Below are 22,492 nucleotides of genomic sequence, written 5' to 3' on the forward strand. Positions count from 1 at the left end.
AGAGGCGCACACACAAACACGCACGCTGCTGCAGCATCCAAGGGGAAGATGATGGGGGTTGACGTGTCTCATCTCCGCAGCTTCTTTTTGTCCTGAAGGTTTCAGCTCGTTCCCCCCCTCGATAAACACGGCGGCAGTCATGGACTTCTACGCGTCCAACGAGACTTCAACTTCAGCCGAGTGTCTCGGAAGTTTCGCGCAACAGAGTCGCTCCGGGAACGCAAGCGTTGAGGCGAACATCACCTGTAGCCCCCCGACCACAGGGATGGACCCCAAAACAGCGAGACCCGCAGGTGAGGAAACACACAAGAAAAAAGCTTTTTACGCTTTATTAACATGTTTAAATCAAGGATCGTCACTAAAGATGGACTTAAAATAAAGCAAAAACGAAGGAAAATATAGTTGAATATTTTATTTTTTATTTAAAACAAACCTTGGTGTTTCATCAACAGGATGCTCCGCAATAAAAAGCTATTACAGCTGCAACTGGCTACTGTTCCATTTAATCCTGTGAATGTTTTTTTTCTTGTTTTTTTCAAATGCTAAAATCTCACAATCCTTTGTCGTCAGGATTAACGATGCTGATTTTTAAAATAAAAGGTTTAGGTTCAGATAATCAAATTGGATTGAATTGAGAGAAACAAAAATAGGGTTTTATTGATTTATTTAACTGGCAGAAAATGTTCAACAGGATTTTTTTTAAATAGCGTCACAAAAATAACTCTGTTGTAACAGATTCACATCACAAACAAATATATTTGTATATAAAAAGAAAGTCTATGATGTATGGAACATACACGATTCACACTTTAATCCTGCTCATGTCATGCTGCCCTTCTGAGTGACAGTTGTCATCATAAACATTTATAGCACGCAGGTTCTCAAAGGAACATCTGCAGTTCAGAGTCGATGTGGTTTCCTTTCATAACATGCATTTTTTTATGGTTATATTCAAGTCATGATTAATCAAAAACAATTATTCATTGTTCTAGTTTCCTCTTTAGATTTAATTTCAAAATTATTTAACCTTTAAACACAAAAATAAAAGTAATAATTTACAAAATTAAATGGCGAATTGTCCTTCTTGATCTCTGTTTATTATTAGAATAAAAGGATATTAACTTAAATGTTTTTCTTTTACATTTTATATGACAAAGTCCAGACTGTTTTTTCAAATTGAGGAGCCGTGGATCCATATTGTTCCGTTCTTGGGTGACGGCTGTCAGGATGATACGCAACAGTCATCACACAATGTCAATACACAATTTCAAGTATCTGCAGTTTGTGTCACAATACATAAATACACCTTCACCTCATGTCACAAAGAAAATACTATTAATCTCTTCCATTTGCATCTTAAATGCAAAAAACTAGCGTCTGGAACCGCAAAACTTGAACACTTTCTCCAATTTTAAGCTTTTAAGATAAGGAAAACTGCCTCTTAAGGAGATCCTCCGAGCAATTATGGTGGTTCTACATTTTTTTAAAACCATTGTCCGATCTATTGATCAATCAGTGGCTATTATGCACCAAAGCTCACTGGAGAAGTAAACACTGTGTACTCAGTAGAGCTTCTGACTGCTCCGTGTCTCTCCTGCTATTTTAATCCTGCCGTGTGTGAATGATGGATTCACAGTGTTTCAGCGCGTTAATAAGAAGTGTCGAGGTGTGGCCGCCCGTCACGGATCCACCTGATACGTCTCAATTAGCATCAGGATATATCAGCGCAGGATCGATCGAGCTGTTTCCGGAGGCTTGATTCACTTCAGCCTGAAGGGTTTTGAGATCCGGAGACACGACTTGGTCTAAAATTCAGTTGGTCCTGCGCGTCCCAACAATAAAAACGATAAAAATCAATCAAATAAAATGTATTTTTCACACATTTGCATGAGTTAACAGGTTTATTTTGTTGAGTAAACATTTTCTAAAGACTACACTTTTCAAAAGAAAACGCCTTTCAGACAGTAATAATCGATAGAACATCACTGCTTTGGATGAGATTGTGGCGTTGTGTCCTTGAGCAACACACTTTTACCCGATTGCTCCTGATGGTTGAGCTGCATCGCAGCCTACTCCCATCATTGTGTGAAGATGGGTGGATGCGTAATTTAGTGTAAGGCTCTTTAGTTGCTGAATAAAAAAGCATAGAAAAGCGCTACATAAATATGGGAAATTCACTGTTCAAGAGCTGCCGCTAACACAGTTTGTTTTATTTTTGTTGATCCTTTATTGCAGCTCCAGTCACAATCAGACGAGTAAGATTTCTGAAAAAAAAAGAATAGACTGATGATACTGACTGAATAGAACTAATAGAGAAACTTGCTCAATCTTCTATCTGCTACTTTGGTGGAAAACTCAAGCCCCCCATTATTTAAACAGGAACCATTATCGTGGATGAAATTTAAGTTGCATTCAAATGATCAGCGGCATTATTATCGAGGTATAGATTTTCTCACATTCATTCGTTTTCGATGGAAATGTACCTCTAAAAACCCATGTGACCCCCCCCCCCCACTTCTGACGCCAATATGGATACTCGGTATCGTGACGTCACAGCTTCTGACATATTCAACCAGAAGACAACTCCGATTTTTGTAACTTATTCCATTGTCTTATATTTGTTTCTTGTTTTATTGTCATTTTATTTTTGGATTTGAAAAAATAAAATAAAATAAACATGTATTGAAGAAAATAGAGATGACAGAGATTGACAAGACTTAAAAATGTAGCCCCAAATAAACACTGACAGAATATTAGTCATACTATGGTTGTTACTATGGAAACAAGTTCAAATGTAATTTATTTTAAGACACTTTAGGGAAATACATTTTTTGAAAATTGTAGCATTTATTCATCAAGCTATGTTTAGGCACAGTTGAAGCGAAAGAACAGGTTTCGGATAAAATCGATTTGGTAACAAGTCTTGACCCGCATCAAAGCAGCTGTGTTGCTATTTCAGGCGTCGTTCTTTTGTGTTGTTTCAGGTCCAAACACATGTTCAGTCTTTCACACTTGGACATATTTCCCTCTCCATTAGCCACATGTTTTCAAAACCCTTCGCTCTAGGATGTTATTCAGTGTGAAGGTCAGTCTCAAGAGCTCTTTGTCAATCAATGACAAAACTCCTGAAAAGAAACACACACACACACACACACACACACACACACACACACACACACACACACACACACACACACACACACACACACACACACACACACACACACACACACACACACACACACACACACACACACACACACACACACACACACACACACACACACACACACACACACAATGTAGACTTCCAGGTGTTTGTTAAGATGTTGGACCTGTCAAGTCTTTGGACCACAGTTGTGGCATCTCACTGGTCTTAGGTTTTCAAGACTGTTGTGTTGAACAATGTCTTCACTATTATTAAAATAACTGGCACAACAATGTGCTTTTTTTCCACATGAGGTGATTTGTGTCTATTTATTTACTAATTGGCTGTTTGGCATCTAGGAATGTCTTCCGACCAGAGATGATCCGGGTAAACACAGTGGAATGTTGTGAAATATGTTTGAGGTTCGCCACGTGTTTCCAATCATTTTTTCTTACTAACTACTTGTATGGACGCGCAGAAATTAGGTTGCAGGTTCGCTTCCAGGTCAGGAGAATGTCAACTTTTGACCTTTTATGTGTGGAGTTTGTATGTTCTCCCCATGTTGCATGTGTTTACTTCCAGCACTCCGGTTTCCTCCCACAGTCCAAAAAACAAACAGGGGTTCATTGAGAACTTGAAGAAATTGTCTGTATTATTAGTGTGTGTGTGAATGGTTGTTTATCGTTGTGTATCCTGTGACAGACTGGCGTCCTGTCCAGGGTGTCCACCGCCCTCTCGCCCTAGGAAACTGGCATAGCCCCCCCCCCCCCTCCCTGCGACCCTTGTAAGGGAATAATTGGCAGAAAAAATGACAATAATGACAATATCAAAATGTGTTTGTAAGACAAACAAATGGAAACAAGCTTTTTCAACACGCAAAGTAACCGTTCAGCACCGATATCAATAAAACCGATACGATACCCATCCCTACTCTGCTGTCAGAGCAGCTTCTCTTACAATAGATCCAAGATCTATCGTGATAATGTGATCCACTGGTGAAGCAACACCAACTTAGATTCATGGAGGACAGAGCTCAGGTGTCTCTGGGGCTTGCAATATGATTACATGTTCAATTCAGGTACTGATACTTTCAATACCGGTTCCTGACCAATACTTTTTCTGATTACAATTTTATGGGATCAATCCTAAAAAAGGGAAAATGAAATTACACATAGTAAAAATATTGAGTTTATTTTTTTTCATTTAGAGCTGTTTATTTACATACACATCAACAAAAACTTCCAGTGCAAAAGAGTTAGGGCTAGGTTTAGTGTTAGGGTTAGGTTAGGTTACTTTAGGGTTATGGTTAGAGTTAGAGTTAGGGCTAGGGCTAGGTTTAGTGTTGGGGTTAGGTTAGGTTAGGTTAGGTTACTTTAGGGTTAGAGTTAGGGTTAGGGTTAGGTTTGGGTTTGGGTTTGGAGTTAGGGTTAAGGTTAGGTTAGGTTACTTTAGGTTTATGGTCAGGGTTAGAGTTAGTTAGGGTTAGGTAAATGTTACTTTTAGGGTTAGAGTAAGTGTTAGAGTTTGTGTAAGGGTTTGAGTTAGGGTTAGGTTTAGAGTTAGGGTTAAGGTTAGGGTTAGGTAAGAGTTAGGGTAACGGTCAGGGTTAGATTTGGGTTTAGGGTTAGGGTTAGGTTTAGGGCCAGGGTTAGGGTTAGAGTTTCAAAATACGAAATATGTTTTGATCCTCTGTACTACAGTAGCTTTCTGGTCAGTAGATCTTTAACAAACAATCCATTCGTACTTCAAGAATCCAGAGGAAACTGATGTAAAAATCTACAAAAGGTTTGTCACTAAAGTTGGCATGAAAGCTGTCAATAAAGTTTCATAAAAGTATTATGCTATACGAGCGTTATAATTTCACCTCCATTTGTTTTATTTTTTTGCTCTCTGAATCTTAAGGATCTTTCCACCTCCCAGCCGACATATCCCATATCTCGTCTGGCTTCGCGTTCACGGGTGTGGGTTTAACGCGGCGCTCCTCTCAGGTCCGCCTGCGCCTCGATGACATTTAGGTTAACCGATAACGGTGACATTTACGGAAGCCGCCGTCGTATATATATATATATATATATATATATATACGACGGCGTTTCCTCTGATGTGCGAGTTGACGCCAGAGCCAGCTGGGTCACACACGTGTGGAATCTAGATCAGACAAGACGGAAGGAGGAGAAGAGTTTTGCATTTTTATGGAATATTAATGCGACTCTTTATTAATTCATCTCTCATTTAACATCTTATAATAACCCTGGCTATCATCCCTCGCTCAGAAAAAAACATTGGAAAATGAGTTTTACACAACAACAGACACAAAACAAGTTATTTTACTATAGTTTTCTTATAGAATATTGTCCTTTTACCTAGTTAGAGAAGGATGTAATATAATAAATATTCACTGCATTGCATTCATATTCAGACTGTGGTATGTTCAATTACCATTGAAAGGCTCTGAGATCCAGACTAAAAGGCTCACTATTCTGTGTCTCGAATGAAAATTTGTGTTTTTGAGTCTTTAATGAAGATAATTACAGAATCTTATTAGCATTTTTGCACTTTACAAATTGTTTAATGTTGTTTTGGGTCCAGCGTAACTAACTCTATTTGTATTTGGTGACTCTTTTTTTTTACTTTATGCAATACCAAAGTCACTAAATGATCATTTTCAGTGATAAAAACAGTGAAAAGTATGGACAAACAAAACATTTAAAGCTAAAATTAAAGTGTTAGATTAAAATACATTTACAAAAACAACACTTTCTGGACAAAAAATCTTTCGAGGCCACATCCCTATACTTAGAAAAAACATTTTAATTGTTCTATAATTGTTTGTAGTAAAAGGATAAGTAAAAATATTTCCAATGATGTTGATTTCAATAAGAAAAAATGGCGATAAAACCCAAGAATGAATGAAAAGAGAAGCATTGAAAGAAAAAATATATAATTTCTGTTTTTTAGAAATGGTTACTCTCTGAAATGTTTTGTTTTAAAGAACAACACATTTTCTCTGAAGTTACATTAGACTCTTGACACGTCAAGCTCTTGTTTCAGTAAAGTTAACTCCAACACAAACTTGTAAAATCAATTTATTTTTAATGTTTTATCTGAAGGTCGGCCTGCAAATACAACGAGGACATTAAACCGCTCCGTTGTTTAAATCAAAGGCTGCGTAAAATGAGTTAACGGGTCGGAAATGGGGCCCCGGGGCCTCGAGTCTATCAGATGAACCTCCTCCTGAAATGTAATTCCTGATGAAGCCTTTACCGACATCCACCAGACGGACATTTTCAAGATCTTAATCTCAACATTTCATGGGTTTCAAACGAGTAACAAGGTGGTCGAACAAAAGTATTTCTGGGGAGAGTCTCCCAGATGCCTCAAGGGAACAGATGTGTCGCTTTTCTAAAACTCCATCAGCGTGATTGATCTCTGATGGAACATCTGGCCTCATTGTAAATTGTAAAGATATGACACAATGGAACAACAACAGCTGTGGAGACGTAGCAATCAGGTAATTATCGTTTCAAACTCCGGCGCTCGACGTGCAATTGTGCATCTGCGGCGCCGACAAACTGACCTGCAGCAGAAACCTGCAGTGCAGCAAGTGAACAAACCCGGGGTTTGAGATGATAAAACATCTTCCTTCTGCAGAGAATGACACACAATCAAACTCCCACCATCTTCTCCATTCATCTTTCTGATGGAACCGAGCCACAAACAGCACCAAGTGTTTGCGGCTCCTCAAGTTTATTTATATACGGAATTAAATGCATTTAGGCAAAGGTTTATTGCACTTTTATCTACTAGTACTGCTATATTTTAACTGACATATTACTGTAACAGACAGTTTGGTAAAAATACATTTTGTTCTGCCCGTGACTAAGACGGCTAATGGATTTTGGGCCCCTGTGTGAATGAGTTTGACACCCCCGGCCCTAAAGTGTTTGGTCGTGACAAAATAACACCAATAGATAATGTACAATACTTTTCTTGGATAATTATTGACTACATTTCCCTTCACAAACAGATTCCAACACACAAAAATGAACAAAAGAAATTACTGAGAACAAAAACAAACATTTAATTTGTTGCAACAGATACTATTTGAGTTTTCTTAATTTAAGGTGAAAGACGGAAAGATTATTTATACATTTTTGTAATTAGCTATAAGAAAAAAGAAAAACAAATGCAGCTCTAGTGGTTAGGCTTCTAGGGAGAGTCTGATGAAAGAGGGTTGGAGTCTATGAATGTACTGAGATCGAAAAACATTTTTCACCTACCCCACCTTTAACAAACGACCTGTCAAATACATGTCAAATGACTTACGTGTGTGTAGAAAGGGACTAACTCGATAAGAAAGATAAGACCGTTGAACTACTACTGACTACTTTATAGGTGTGTAAGAAAATATCGATATAACGGTATATCGAAATATTTTCATTCCCCATACTGCATCGATATTCAATAGCAATTTATCGGTGTTGTTTTTTGTGGGTCTTTGAAATTAAATTTGATTTGAATTTAAAGTTATTTTATGGTTTATATTTCAACACATCCTTCGATGTTTTATCGTTCACACTGAAATATACACTGCGTTTATTCATTTGTGTGCTGCAATTAAACCTTCGGCCACTAGTAAGCGACATTCATCATGTTGTTTGAGAATGTTAATGCTCACAGAAAGATGAAGAAAGAGTCACCGACCTTCAGTCATTTGGAGAAAGAAGTGGATCTTTGGAGGCTTTAAGTCAAACTGCTGCTTCCAAGCATCGATGGGAGGAAGCCCCGGGTAGACCCAGGCTCTATAAAAAAGTAATCATCCGGCTGGGTTATTCTAGCGATTCTTCTGAAAGATATAGAATAATATTCTGCTCCTGAATCTTTATTAATCACCGGAGTTCATTAACGGAGGCACATGTTCCGAGGCGTGGAAACGATCCATCTTGATCATATGCTGGTTAATGATGTCGGTGAAATAATGCTTTACAGGACGGCGTGATTGATGCTTCCGCTCCACACGTGACCAGCTCGTGCAAATTATGAATCGAAAGGAAGGGATTTATCTGCGGGAACTCAACGGAGCTAATTGGATTTCATCATCTCAGAAGCGAGAACCCGGTTCATTCTTTGAAACAATCACCCGTTCATCATGTATTTCTGATTAAGACACGCATTGGACCCGAAACTGAAATATTTGCTTCAACATCAGTCATATTTTTTTTAATGCGACGTGTGAAAGTGAAGGTAGGAGCGAGTGAGCATGAATCTATCACGGTAAATTAGGTGGTGTTACTTTTTCATTTCCATGTACAGAAACATCATGCAGATTTGAGTCATGAATATTCAAAATTGTGCAGGTGTTTAAATCACAAATCATTGAAGTTAAAATCCGCACATTTATGTGGTTTCCCCTGCAATTTATATTCCAAACTAACTTTTAAAAGTGATTTTAAACCTTAAAACTGTCCTGTAATCAGAGTTTCATATTTGTTTTAATTGTTTATTTAACAAAATGAGTCAAAAATCCTTTTCGTTATTAAATAAAAAAGCTGAATATTTGGTCTTTATACATCCAGCCTGCAACAGTCTTCCTAAAGAGGACCTTTGCGAGATGTATGTGAGGGTAGTTCATGGCATGTATGAGGACAGTGAGACAGCCCACTTATATTGTTTGCTATGATGATGTACACTTGCGTTCAAGTACATCAGTTCTATACACGCATGTTGTGTCCAACTCCGGCTCGGGGCCACATTTGATTCGTCCAAATTGATACTTATCACCTTCATCTATTTGTGTTCACGTGGTCTACTTAGGCCTTACCTTTGGGTTTCTTATATTTATTGACATATATTTATGTTTGGCATTTTTCGATTGAATTGGATTTTTTTTACTGGTTTAAAGACAAGTTAAATGTGTCTTCAAGGGCCTTATTTTTTTAAATACCTAGAAACAGCAATACTTTTTTATTTCCTCCGGAAAACAGGGTGATTGAGTTTCGCTATTTTTACCTTTTTTGAATTGTTGTATTTTGACGCTTGTCGCCTGAATCTCGATGGGATTTTAGACATTTTAGAAAATATCATATTTCTGGCAATTTTAATATGTATTTAACTGAAACTAATGTTTTGATTTAAGTGAGTCTTAAATAGATGTAGGACTCTATTCTACTCATCTGTACAAAACTCTCTTTTTATTGAAATATTTACATTAGAAAATGCGGTTAAGCCCCGCCCACTGAAAACAATTTGTTTTTCTGGAGATGAAATCTTGTTTACCATAACCACGCCTAAATCGCTGAAGTCTCCACCTCCAAAGGACTCGTTGTATAAACAAAGCGGGGCACGATTACAGCTGGCTGGAGAAGGAGTGAATCCATTATTAGGTCATAATGGACTTCGCTCTCGTAACCTCTTTTTTGCTAAGATTTTAGACGGGGCAGAACTTTATAAAGTAATAAGTTCAAAACGTGGTCATGATGAGAGACTTACTGCATCTTGGAGAGGAAGACAACATTTGAAACATTTAAGTGAATCAGGAGAGTTAGGTTTTCACATTAAATTTTGTGGCACATTATTTACATATTCCAATTCTAGCAGTTTCAACAGAGGACGGGGAATTTTTCATGATGTCTAAACACTTGAAAGTGTTTTGTGTTGCCTTGGGCTGCCTGGGTCTGACCTTTGGTTTAAAGGCATTTATTGACATTTTTAAATTTCTTTCCGATGACCACCGTCTTTTTTCGACTGGTAGTATTGATATATTGAGGGGTGTTGTGGTTGTTTTTTGCTTTCCTGTTCAATATCAATTTCATTTAACTAAAAAATAAATCACCTACAGCACAATCAAAGTAAAAAAAAACAACAACAACTTGTTCCAAGCTACTACAGTGGTCCCGAGTTTATCGCGGGAGATACGTTATAAAAATAGATCTGCGAAGTAATGAACTTTATATTTTAGGATTATTATACATGTTTTAAGGCTGTAAAACCCTTAACCACACACTTTTATACACGTTTCTCAGACATTTAAGTAAATGAAACCAAAAATCAAACATGTTTTCAGCCTTTCTAGCGTCTTGACCATAGGTTTTCAAGTTCCAAAACTAAGATACCTCATTCCTTAGCATCAGTAACTCGCCGTCCAGATAGTTTTCTATGAAACTTGTCACAGGAGTCTTTAAAGTAACAACAACTCCTTTTGTTTGGCTTGACTGGTTTATTTTTGGAAGCAGGACCAGCGGACGTCTCGAACAAACACGAACACATGCTTCTCTCGCCTCCTCATAATCACTCCTTATTAAGGTGGAAACGCTCGCTGATGACTCTTAGCCAATCAGGACGCAGAACACATATGCGGTTCTACCTTAGCCAATCAGGATTGACGATCACAATGCACGTTCATACTGTACACTTTAAGAGAAAGCATGCAAAATCACACTAAAAAACATCCACGTAAACAGCGATGGGCGAACCAGGATATAGCGAGGGACCACTGTACTCTTGAATCTCTGGATTGATCATATAGAAGGTAAGAGGTTAAGAAGAGAGTGCAGGCAGGGTGGGCAGGATGGTTAAACGGGTTTTATATGGTTTGAGAGGGATCAAGGTTAAAACTGTGACAAGATAAGAAAATACTATAGATTTTGTCGTTCCAGGGGAGCCAAGTGCGGAAATAAAAGTCTTCTTGAAATGTTCGAGTTCTTCAATGACTCTCGAAACACAAAAAAATCCCAAAAAAGGTTGATGCGGCGAAACTCCAGAGAGAGAAACGTCCGACATGAAAACCAAAAAGCGTAGGCGAACAAAGTAGGGGTCCAGACTGTAGGCGATCTAAAATACAAAAATCACTGAACTAGGAAGGCTAAAACAAAAACGCCAGTAGAATCCAAGGAACACTATAAACATCCACGATGTGTGTCGAGAAGCAATCTTCTGGGCGATGCGTTCACGGACCGTCGGACCTTTCCGTGTCACTCCCTTGATTGCCCAATCGACCGGCAGCTGAAACAAAAATCAAAAAAAGACGTGCCACGGGGGAAAACACAGAACCATGACACATTCGATACCTCGAAACATGTAGGATGTGTGATCTGCATCATGGAGTGATTGTTGAAATAGTTCCGGGAAGGAAACACTCCGGTGCGTCGGATCTCCAGGAAGCCCCGGTCTGTAAAAAGGTTGTGAGTTCACACCTGGCGAGCGGCTGAGAAGAGGGGGAAGCGAAGGATGGGAGCCGGCGAAAAGGCGCTAATAGACGTGGGATTGGTTGGCTCCTGTCATGCATGATGATTCGCATGAAGGCGCAAACGAAAATAATGGGATGTTGTGAGACTATTATCTGAAGGGATCAATACCGATCATGTTTGTATTGAATCAACATGTTGATGCTTCTCTCTCTCTCTCTCTCTCTCTCTCTCTCTCTCTCTCTCTCTCTCTCTCTCTCGCTCTCGCTCTCGCTCTCGCTCTCGCTCTCGCTCTCGCTCTCGCTCTCGCTCTCGCTCTCCATCTCTAGATGACGACCACACGCTGAGGATCCTCCTCTACTCGCTGATCTTCTTCCTGAGCGTGTTCGGCAACCTGCTGATCATCGTGGTGCTGACGGTCAACAAGCGCATGCGCACCGTCACCAACACCTTCCTGCTGTCGCTGGCCGTCAGCGACCTGATGATGGCCGTCTTCTGCATGCCCTTCACGCTCATCCCCAGCATCCTCAAGGACTTCATCTTCGGCGCCGCCATGTGCAAGATTGTCTCGTACCTCATGGGTGAGCAGATTAGGCCGGGGGGGGGGGAGAAAAAAAATGGGTTGTCCCTGACAAAGGGGATAAGGACATGATGTATGGAGAGAAAGTCCATAAAGAAAACTGGGGAAGCCATCGCTTACAGTGACTGGATTCGGTATCTTAGACCTACGTGATGATTTTGACAACATCTTCTTTCCTCCTGCTTACACAGAGTGAGGAAATATTTCCTATCTATTTAATGGCATAATAACCCCTTTATTGTCATTTGACATAAGTGTTTAAATTATCTTATATATTGTCTTTAGTATCTTAAATTAAATGTATTAAAAAAAAAAGAAATTATATACAATCGAATTGAGACTAAAGCTTATTTTAGAATGTTCTATTTTAAGTTTGTCCCTTTCGTTTTTTGGCCCCTTATAAAAGTCATAGTGTGTTATGTGGCCCCTGAGGACATTGAATTGATTTTACAGATACTTTTTGCTGGAGAAAAAAATAGTTAAAGACTAGTATTTCAAATTTAAAGTCAATTTCATGGTGTCTCAGATCTGTAAAATTGTGGGCTGCAGTTCGTTGAGTGTCCAGTGGAGGCTGTCCCCACTTTTGCAGCATTTGAAAAAACATATTTTAAAGCCTGGTGTTGAGTCTTAAACAACAATTTTACTATCGACACAACTTTTTGATCATATTCCTGTTTATCTTTTGTCCTTAATTTGTATAACAATGGGCTTGACCTGACTGACCAGTAAACACCTATTAGCCGCTGTAGCCTTTAGCTTATCGGTCAGACTTTGCTTTTCCAAGATGGCCGCCACCAAACATGCATCAGGTAATGAGAGTCTAAATATCAATTTGACACTTTTAAGGACAATTTAAAACGTTGACTCGAAGACCACATTCACTATAATTAAAAAAGCTACAGGATCAAACTTAAAGAAAACATTAACCCTTTAAACCAACTATCTGTGACCCCATCTTCCCAGAGGAAAACGTGGATGACCTTTGACCTGAGGACTAAGCTTTCTGAAGTGACACATCAGTGGTTCTGATGATAACATAGAAAGTATTAAGGTGAAGCTAAAACTGGACAGCACTGACCTTTGTAGATAACATACATCGTTACATCTGTAGAATTGCGTCTCGTATGTCAAATGAATTGACATTTACAGAAACCACCGTCCCAGAGAGAAATATATATATATATAAATCTACTGAAACTTTAGGTCTTCTAGCCAGAGCTGTCAAATTATACCTTTAATCGTAGTTGTTGCTTCAACTTATAAAATGTAATTTAGTGTGTTCAAGCTTAAACATGCCTTTATGAAGACACTTAAAAGAATATAGGATATATATATATATATATTTATATATATATATATACATGTGTTTTTATCTTCACAATATTTATTTAAATGAAGAAAAATTAAAAGAGTGAACTGAAAGATTAAAACAAAGTGTGTGGATTAGCAAGTATATAGATACACGATACAGAGGCAATGATACTATAATGATACTTACTACTACAACATCTATTATTACTACTACTTCTTATATTAAATCTACTTCTTATACTACTGTTACTTTTATAACTTCTGATACTACTACTTTTCATTTACTACTCCAACTAAATTATTTATTCTACTACCACTACTACTACTATTACTACTACTAATACTACTAATACTACTAGTACGACGACTATTACCACTACTTATACTAATGTTACTACTACAACTTCTATATCAACTACCGGTTGTTACTACCACAACATATATATTACTTCTAATACTACCTTTGCTACTAAAACTCATATTACAACTACTACTACCTTTACTTTTACATCTCCTCTAACTACTATTGTTACTACTACCGTTACAACGTCAACTTATATTCTACTACTACCACTGGTACTATTACACCTTCTATTAGTTCCTCAACTACTACTGCTGTTACTACTAAATGTCTATTACCACTACTACTAGTAGTGTTACTACTACAACTTCTATTACTACTATTACTGTAACTACTTCAACGTCTACTACTACTCCCACTCCTACTTCTACTGCTACAAAAACAACTAACCCTTATACTACTATATAAAGAAACACCAAAACCAGTATAATTATTACTGCTACTGTAATTACTTCTATAATTTTAACTTCATCAACTATAACTTTGTCTTCATAAACATATTGGTTAGTTATACTTCTACTACCTCACATATTTCTGCTTCCAATATTTTTGTTTCCTGGTACTACTAGAACACAGATGCTACTAACTCAACATCCGTCTGCTATTATACGCTATTTTTTATAGTTAAATAATATACAAGTCTTCAGAAATATCCGCTACTATTACTAGTTCTACTACAGCTGTACGACTACTAAATTATAATTCATACATCATTTAAAAAAATACCTGAAGTCGTTCTTCCACTGGAACTTGGTGAATAATACGCATTGAAAAATGAATAGGTAAATAATTGATAAATATTTAAGCACACACACACACACACACACACACACACACACACACACACACACACACACACACACACACACACACACACACACACACACACACACACACACACACACACACACACACACACACACACACACACACACACTCAGGCTTGTATTCCCAGCTCAGGCAGGAATAAACAAGGTACAGATTAATTTCCTCTCTGTGTTTGTCAGGCAGGAGATGTTTGATTACATCAGTGTCAGGGGCCGACTTGATTTCCTCTGCCGCCGCGCTCGCGTGGCCACAGACGTGTTGACAAAAAAAGCCAAACTTTTGATCAAAAAAGCCCATATTGTGTCCGCGGGACGACTCGTCCGAAGAAGTATTAAGTATGAGCTTCTGTCCACGCAGGCATATCGGTGAGCATCTCCACCTTCAGCCTGGTCGCCATAGCGATCGAGCGCTACAGCGCCATCTGCAACCCGCTGAAGTCCCGGGTGTGGCAGACCCGCTCCCACGCGTACCGGGTCATCGCCGCCACGTGGATCGTCGCCTTCATCGTCATGACGCCGTACCCCATCATCAGCCACCTGGAGACCTTCCACCTGCCCGACAACACCACGGGCCACAAGTGCCGCCACAACTGGTCCCTGACCGTCGCCGAGCAGACCTGGTGAGTCCAGCGTCCGATGTTCTTTGAAAGCTTGATGTAAAGCAGCCCCCGGACCCCACGGTGACAAGATCATCATAACTGCTGACAGTGGAGAGTTTTATATCATCTGAGCGACACAACTGCGAAGCGTCACAGAAGTCTAACACTTTATTTACCTCCATGTTTGGATGTGAAAACTCAACAGTATGTTCTCGGAGCAGACTGCATGTGTATACTTCATTATAGTACTCGAATAATAGACACGTTTGTTTATATAAATAAGACATAAAACTTGCTCAGGAATAAAATGTTTTCTAAACATCAAGTCTCTCTCTCTTGCAGGTACATCTTGCTGCTTCTGCTCTTGTTCGCCATCCCAGGCGTGGTGATGAGCGTGGCCTACGGACTCATCTCCAGGGAGCTCTATCGAGGCATCCAGTTTGAGATCGGACACAAGAGCAGCTCCATCGGTGAGAAGTGGCTTCGCTGTGATGTATGGACTGATCAGCAGACATGAATAATAGCACACAGAGCAGATAAATGATTGCGTTGACTTTGTCTACTGTTAATACTACTCCTACAACATTAACTAGTACTACTTTTACTACTTTAACTTATATTAAGACTACTTGAACTTATATTTTTACTACAACCTTTACTAATACAATTACTGTTATTGATACAACTTCTAATATTACTACTTAGTTTTCTATTATTTATACCACTGCTACTGCTACTACTAATTCTACTGCTGTTACTACTTAACCTTTTACTACTACTATTATTTTATTATTTATACTACTACTGCTACTACTTCTACTACTACTACCACAGTTACTACTATATCTTCTATTATTACTAGTTCATTTTACTATTATTTATATTACTATTTCTGTTTCTACTACAACTACTGTCACTACTACTTCTACTGCTGTTACTACTTTAATTCTATTACTGCTACCACTGGTACTACTACTACTACTGTTACTACTATAACTTCTATTATTACTATTGATTTTCTATTATTTATAGTACTACTAATATTTATATTACAACTAGTGTTACTACTACTTACACTACTGTAACTACTACAACTTCTACCATACTACCACTAATAATACTACTAATACTACTTCTACTACTACTACCACTGCAACAACTATTTCTACAATAACTACAAAAACTACTGCTGCTACTTCTAAATCTTTAACTCAACAACTATAACTAGTTATTTCATAAATTTGTTACTTCCAATTTCCAGAAAACTGCTGCTCAACGTTCATCTTCCATTTTTCACCATTAAATAATTGATCTACTAGTATAGCCACTACTATTACTAGAGCAACTACTACAGCTTTTACTAATAATACTCCTACTAGCTCATTCTACTTCTATAATCACTGTAATATCATGTATTCATTTAGCGAGCTTCTGTGATATAATTCCTGTTACTACAGTTTCAATGACTTCTTGTACCATTAGTATGATCCATAAGTCCAGAGGTATTTGGGAGTGTGATGGTTCGATGATGGCTTTGTGTTTGGACCAGAGCGCCTCATCTGTCAATCAACCTAACATTTCATGGTGTCTCATGAAACGTGTGACGTGGGCGAAGGACTGGAGGACTGGTCGGAGGTGAGCTGGTTCTGCTTTAGACGATGGAATTAGCTGGCAGCTGCCAGGCCTGGACCATCTGTCGAGTCTCGGAGTTAAAGTGATGGTCTGGAAAAGAGCGTTCATAAAAAAAAAAGAAGAAAAATCCTCCTTTTAAATGTATTTCATTTTAATGGCGTCCTCAGTGGTCGCTGGTGCTGCTCGTGTATTTTCCTCGAATCAAGATTTCATTCTAAACTTCTATTTCCCTGATGGATGACAACAGAGTCTCTGAATTAAGACGTCCTCCTTTTCAATTAGGCGGAGCAGATGTTTGTAAAAAGCTTAGATTCTCACTCAATTAATCTTCCCGGCGGACTCAAGACTCAACGCAGCGCTGAAGAGCTCCTTCAAATCAGAGTCATTAGTCTTCAGCCTTTTCCGGGTGTGTGTGTGTGTGTGTAGTTGTGGGAATATACTTTGAGTTCACTAAACTATACAAAGTATTCACTTACTTTTTAGAAAATAAGTGGTTCTTCAATGTCAATGAATGTCTACAGTGACTCATGAAATAGAGAAGATTAGTGATGGTTTGAAGAGGCCTCATGATACAGTATGAACTGTGTCATGATAAAGTGTATTCATTTTGAAAGGCCACTAGATGTCACTCTTGTTTTGAAAAAAAATCTAATTAGTAACTCTGAGCCAAATCTATCTAGTGGCCTTTCAAAATAAAGTGAATAAGTGATTAAACTGTATCGTGATACACTATTAACTGTAGCATTATACAGTGTCTTCATTTGGAACTTCTAGATGGTACTCTTATTTTGAAAAAAAATGCACGAATCCATTTAATTAGTAGATCTGGGCCAATTCTATCTAGTTGCCTTTCAACATAAAGTACACAAGTGAATAAACTATATTGTGATACAATATCAACTGTCATTTTGAAAGGCTAGATGTCGATACAGTGTATTCATTTTGAAAGGCTACTAGATGTCGCTCTTATTTTGAAAAATTAGATCTGAGACAAAGCTATTTAATGGATTTTTTTAAATAATGTGAAGAACTGACTAAACTGTATCATGATACAGTATCAACTGTATCATGATACAGTGTCTTCATTTTGAAAGGCCACTAGATGTCATTAAAAAATGCCAGATTCCATTTAATTAGTAGATCTGAGCCAAATCTATCTAGTGGCTTTTCAAACTAATAAGTGAATGAGTGATTAAACTGTATCATGATACAGTATCAACTGTATCACGATACAGTGTCTTCAGGCCACTTGATGTCACTCTTATTTTGAAAACAATGCCCGATTCCATTTAATCATTAGATCTCAGACAAAGCTATTTAGTGGCTTTTCAAAATAATGTGAATCTGTATTATGATACAGTTTATTCACTTCACAGCTGTATCACGAGGCCTCATCAACACATCAGTAACAATAACCATCCACGCCACGCTTGTGTTGCTTTTCATTTCATCTTATTTTTGTGTTTTTTTTGGTCAACTTTTACTCCATGATCACAGGAACAGGATGGTTACGCTTCCATAGACGGTTGAGCAAATTCAGACGTCAAACAGTCCTCAATATTCGGGAGGAATCTGACGCCGTGTTTGGCTGAAAGTATTCCCTGGTCTCAGTTGATCATGTCATTCTTCCACGCAGACGTGAAAAACGGAATGACCTCCACTCTCTCCGGCGACATCAACGACAGCGACGGCTGCTACGTGAACGTCCAGCGTCAGAAACCCTTGGAGATGTCGGTGTCCTCGGCCGGGAGGGCGTCCGAGGCGGACCAGCTGCGGACCAACACGTCCAAGGCCAAGCTGGAGGCCAAGAAACGGGTCATCCGCATGCTGGTGGTCATCGTGGTGCTGTTCTTCATCTGCTGGATGCCGCTCTACTGTGCCAACACCTGGCGGGCGTTCGACAAGTTCTCCGCCAAGCACGCCCTGTCGGGCGCCCCGATCGCGTTCATCCACCTGCTGTGCTACACCTCGGCCTGCGTCAACCCCATCATCTACTGCTTCATGAACACGCGCTTCAGGAAAGCTCTGATCTCCACCTTCTCCTGCTGCACGGCGCTCTGCCGCCGCCGCCGTCGCCGCGTGCTGGGCGACAACGAAGAAGACGGACTGGCGTCCAAGTGCACCTACACGACAGTGAGCACCATGGGAACGTGCTGAAGTCAAATCCCGAGGTTCACCGACCGGGTTCGTTTCAGGGAACCTCGTGGTTCAGTGTAAATACATCCATTCGCTGCTACATTCACAGTGTCTGCTCGATTGTTCCGTGAAGTCTTGAGAACTTTGCTCGTGTTCGCGTGACAGAAGCTACCAGATCCACTCACTGTTTATCGTCATTCTGCTGCCTTTTGGACTCAAAGTGCCTCCATCGACTTACTGCCTCACTGTTAAGGGGAATCTGGGGGTTTGATCTTAAAGTGATCGTTCACCCAAAGTTCTACTTTCATACATTTTTCAATCATGTCGACAAAGGGTAATGTGTTTTATTTAAGAGTAACAGACAAAAATGTCCATGAACAGTGCTCACTTTTACCACTCTTGCGATATTTACCCAGAATGCTTTCTGTCTCTAGCTAAGAACAAGCTTAAAATATAGACTTGTTGACTTCAATACAAGATGGATGTTACAGACGAGCAGTACGGAGGGATTTGGATGTTTTTAAGTTTGTCTTTTTGGACAAAGATGAAGACAACTCACCTCCAGTCCCTTAATTAAAACTGACTTTTTTGTCTATGACTCTAAAAAGGAACAGATTACTCTGAAAATAATCCCAACCCTTAGTCGACACGAGGGGGAGTAGAAAAGAAGTGAAGTTTGAATTTTGGGTGAACAGTCACTTGAAGTTTCTGAAGGAACATAAATGGGTCATTCTACGAAACCTGAGTCTTTAGTGTCCATTTCATGACCTTACATAGAGAGAAATATGTGTCAAAAAAAAACAGTTTAATCAAGTATAAATCTACACTTCTTGAAAGTCCCAGGTAACTCTTACAAAGACAATGTTTCAGGCATGTTTCCACACACTTTAATATGATTTGTTTTCTGTACTGTAAAAATAAAAGAATTCAAGGAAATATATAGTTTTCAGTGAGAGTTGAAGACATTCTGGGTTGAAACTTAAAATAGAAGATTCAAATATGTCTTTATATATCCACTTAAATAAGGACAGTAAGAAAAATGTATTAATTATATTTATTTTCTATTGATTATTACTGTCTTAAGGGTATTTTGTTTAAAAAACAACAAGATTATTTTGTCATTCGCTAATGGCTAAACTTTTAAACACTTTTTAGGTCAAGTTTTAAAATAAACCTGTAAGCCAGTGAAAATTAACATTTATTTTTCACTGGTTTTATTTATTTGATCAATGTGATTATAATGCACTTTTTAACAAGTTGTATATCAAAGACATTTGAGGACTGAATTTTTTTTGTTACGATAAAGTAAAGTTATGATTTTCTGCATTACTTGATACTTCTTTTTTTGTGTTACATGTATATAAAAAATAGTTTGTACTACATTATTTATTATTTAAAGATGTAGTTGAAAAAGCACTGGTTTCATAGACTGACCCATAAGTAGTTTTACTGCTCTGGCATCCTGTCAAGTTGTCACAACGATGTTTAAATAATATGCCAACTCATGACTCCAGATAACTGTTGAAGTTTTTCATGGGTGTTTTTGACTGTGAAGAATATAACTAGCTGACAAGAAAACACCATCAACAGAATCTTGTACATCAGCAGCCATGTAGTCATTGCTGGAAACTAAAAAAAACAAACATAAATATTTAAGGTTTCCTGGTCATGTCTGTAATGTCACAGAGATTGTATTCAGACTTTATTGGATGTAGCATTCGTCGTCAGAATATAAGAGAAGTTATTCAAACAAAATGTGTGAAAATATTGTGCAAAGTCCCTGATGTGTTCAATAAATCTGTATCTAACGAGATGTATTCACAGTCCTTCCTTTCCAGTGTCTCCCAATTGTTTCCGGTAAGAAAACACTTGCTCTATATGAAATGATGCGGTTCTGACATTTATTCACATTGTTGAAGGGTTTCCTGAGGGAGGAGGATTGATTTCCCAGCACAATCACAAGCAAGACTTGATTGAAACGCTTGTTGGAAACTAACATTCACTCGCTGAAGAACGTTGATCAGGACAAACCTTCGCTCCTCACTCTGGTAGGTTAAATTGTGCCACCGACTTCACCCACGACTTGTTTTTTTCTCCAATAATGATCTACATCTGCCGAGTAATTTGCAGCAATTTGCAGCATGATTGAAGCGGAAAGTCTTTATAGAGAATTAGACGGATGATCCTAATTACTGCGTCCTGCACCTGAAATGTCAAGAACCCGTGGAGGACGTCCCTTTGTGTCTTCTTTGTTGCTGTTTCAACATTATGTCTGAGTGAAGGAGGGTTTAAAGCATCTGGTTAAAGTGAGTCATTACCCTGTTTTATCACACAGTCAATCGTTAAAGACTTATAATAAAAAAATAATGATTATTATTCGAATCTGAATATTCGCTGGTGAAGTCCTCAGGACTCATATTCGGGAGGCTCTGGACAGTCAAAGCCGCATAATCTCGCTCATGTGTCGACGAAGTTGATGATGTGGATTAAACCAGTCCTGTGAGAGCATCTGGATACTTTTTAATTAGTGATCATGTTCGCCGCCGCCACGGCCGGATTTTTGGATTACTAGTCAGGAATTAAATTAACGAATGGAACTCTGTTGTTTCATAATACACATCTGCGACACGATATATATGTTTATATATAACGACGCAGACCTAATCTAATTTGTTCAATTTAATTTCACGTACATTTTATTTCAATTAAAATAATAGTATTATTTAATTGTGCAGAATCCGAATGTCAATCTTACTTAAAGGTCATTTTTAAAATATTTTGACACCAAATTTGGGAACAATAAATATTCAAATGAAATAAAAAGATAATAGAAAACACTGATAGTTAATAATAGTTATTTGTAAAGCGCCTTTCTATACCTACTTGACACATAAGACAAACAAGTCGAGTCCCAGAAAATCAGAGAAAAGCCTTCACAATTAAGAAGGTCTTAAGATGTTTCTTGAAGGAGTCAGTAGATCATCAAACACAGAGAAAGATCGTTCCAAAGCTTAGGAGCAACAGTCTGGAAGGATTTCTGTCCTCTGGTCCAGAAGCGTGTTCAGGAACCATCAGTAGATTCTGATCCACAGACCTCAGAGCCCGAGCTGGGGTGTAAGGCTGGATCAGATCACTGATGTAAGAAGGGACCTGACCATGAATAGATCTGAAAGTAAGAACCAGAATTTTAAAATTGATCATGAAAGAAACTGGAAGCCAGTGAAGAGTTTTAAGGATCGGAGAAATGTGAGTTCTTCTACTAGAGCAGGTCAGAATTCTCGCTTTGTATCGAGTTTAGTATCAACTGCAGGCGAGACAGCTTCTTGTTAGACACCAAAATAAACTGTTACAATAGTCTAAACAAGAAGACACAAACACATCGAGCTGCAACATCATTTTCCTAAGTTTAGAGATTTTTCTCAGTTAAAGGAAACAGTTTCTGGTCAGTTATATATATATATATACAAGGAGTATATAGTATTTAAGTGAAATTAATTCAAATGTTCATCCAAATAAACATCAGTATTTTATTATATTTTGAAGAAATATATCACTTTAGTCAACATAAATAAATAAATATACATTCTTTCTTCAGGTGATTTGCTCCATATACACTTAATACGAGCATAACATTTCTCTGTGTACATCACCGTTCGCCTGTTTAAATGCAATATATAAAGCAGACATGCTGCAGAGCCATAAAGCAGGTCAGAAT

The 22,492-nt window shown here is 38.3% G+C and overlaps 1 protein-coding gene across 1 annotated transcript; it reads left to right on the forward strand.

Annotated features, from left to right (window-relative positions):
• Positions 1-20,594, forward strand: cckbrb (cholecystokinin B receptor b). Its single transcript, XM_087804505.1, has 5 exons — positions 1-293; positions 11,661-11,912; positions 14,769-15,030; positions 15,352-15,479; positions 18,278-20,594. The coding sequence occupies exons 1-5, from the start codon at positions 140-142 to the stop codon at positions 18,796-18,798; spliced, it is 1,317 nt and encodes a 438-aa protein (XP_087660631.1). The 5' UTR covers positions 1-139; the 3' UTR covers positions 18,799-20,594.
• The last annotated feature ends 1,898 nt before the right edge of the window (positions 20,595-22,492 follow it).

The sequence above is a fragment of the Callionymus lyra genome, chromosome 12, assembly GCF_982586985.1.
Source record: "Callionymus lyra chromosome 12, fCalLyr1.hap1.1, whole genome shotgun sequence".
In the NCBI taxonomy this organism is placed as follows: domain Eukaryota; kingdom Metazoa; phylum Chordata; class Actinopteri; order Syngnathiformes; family Callionymidae; genus Callionymus; species Callionymus lyra.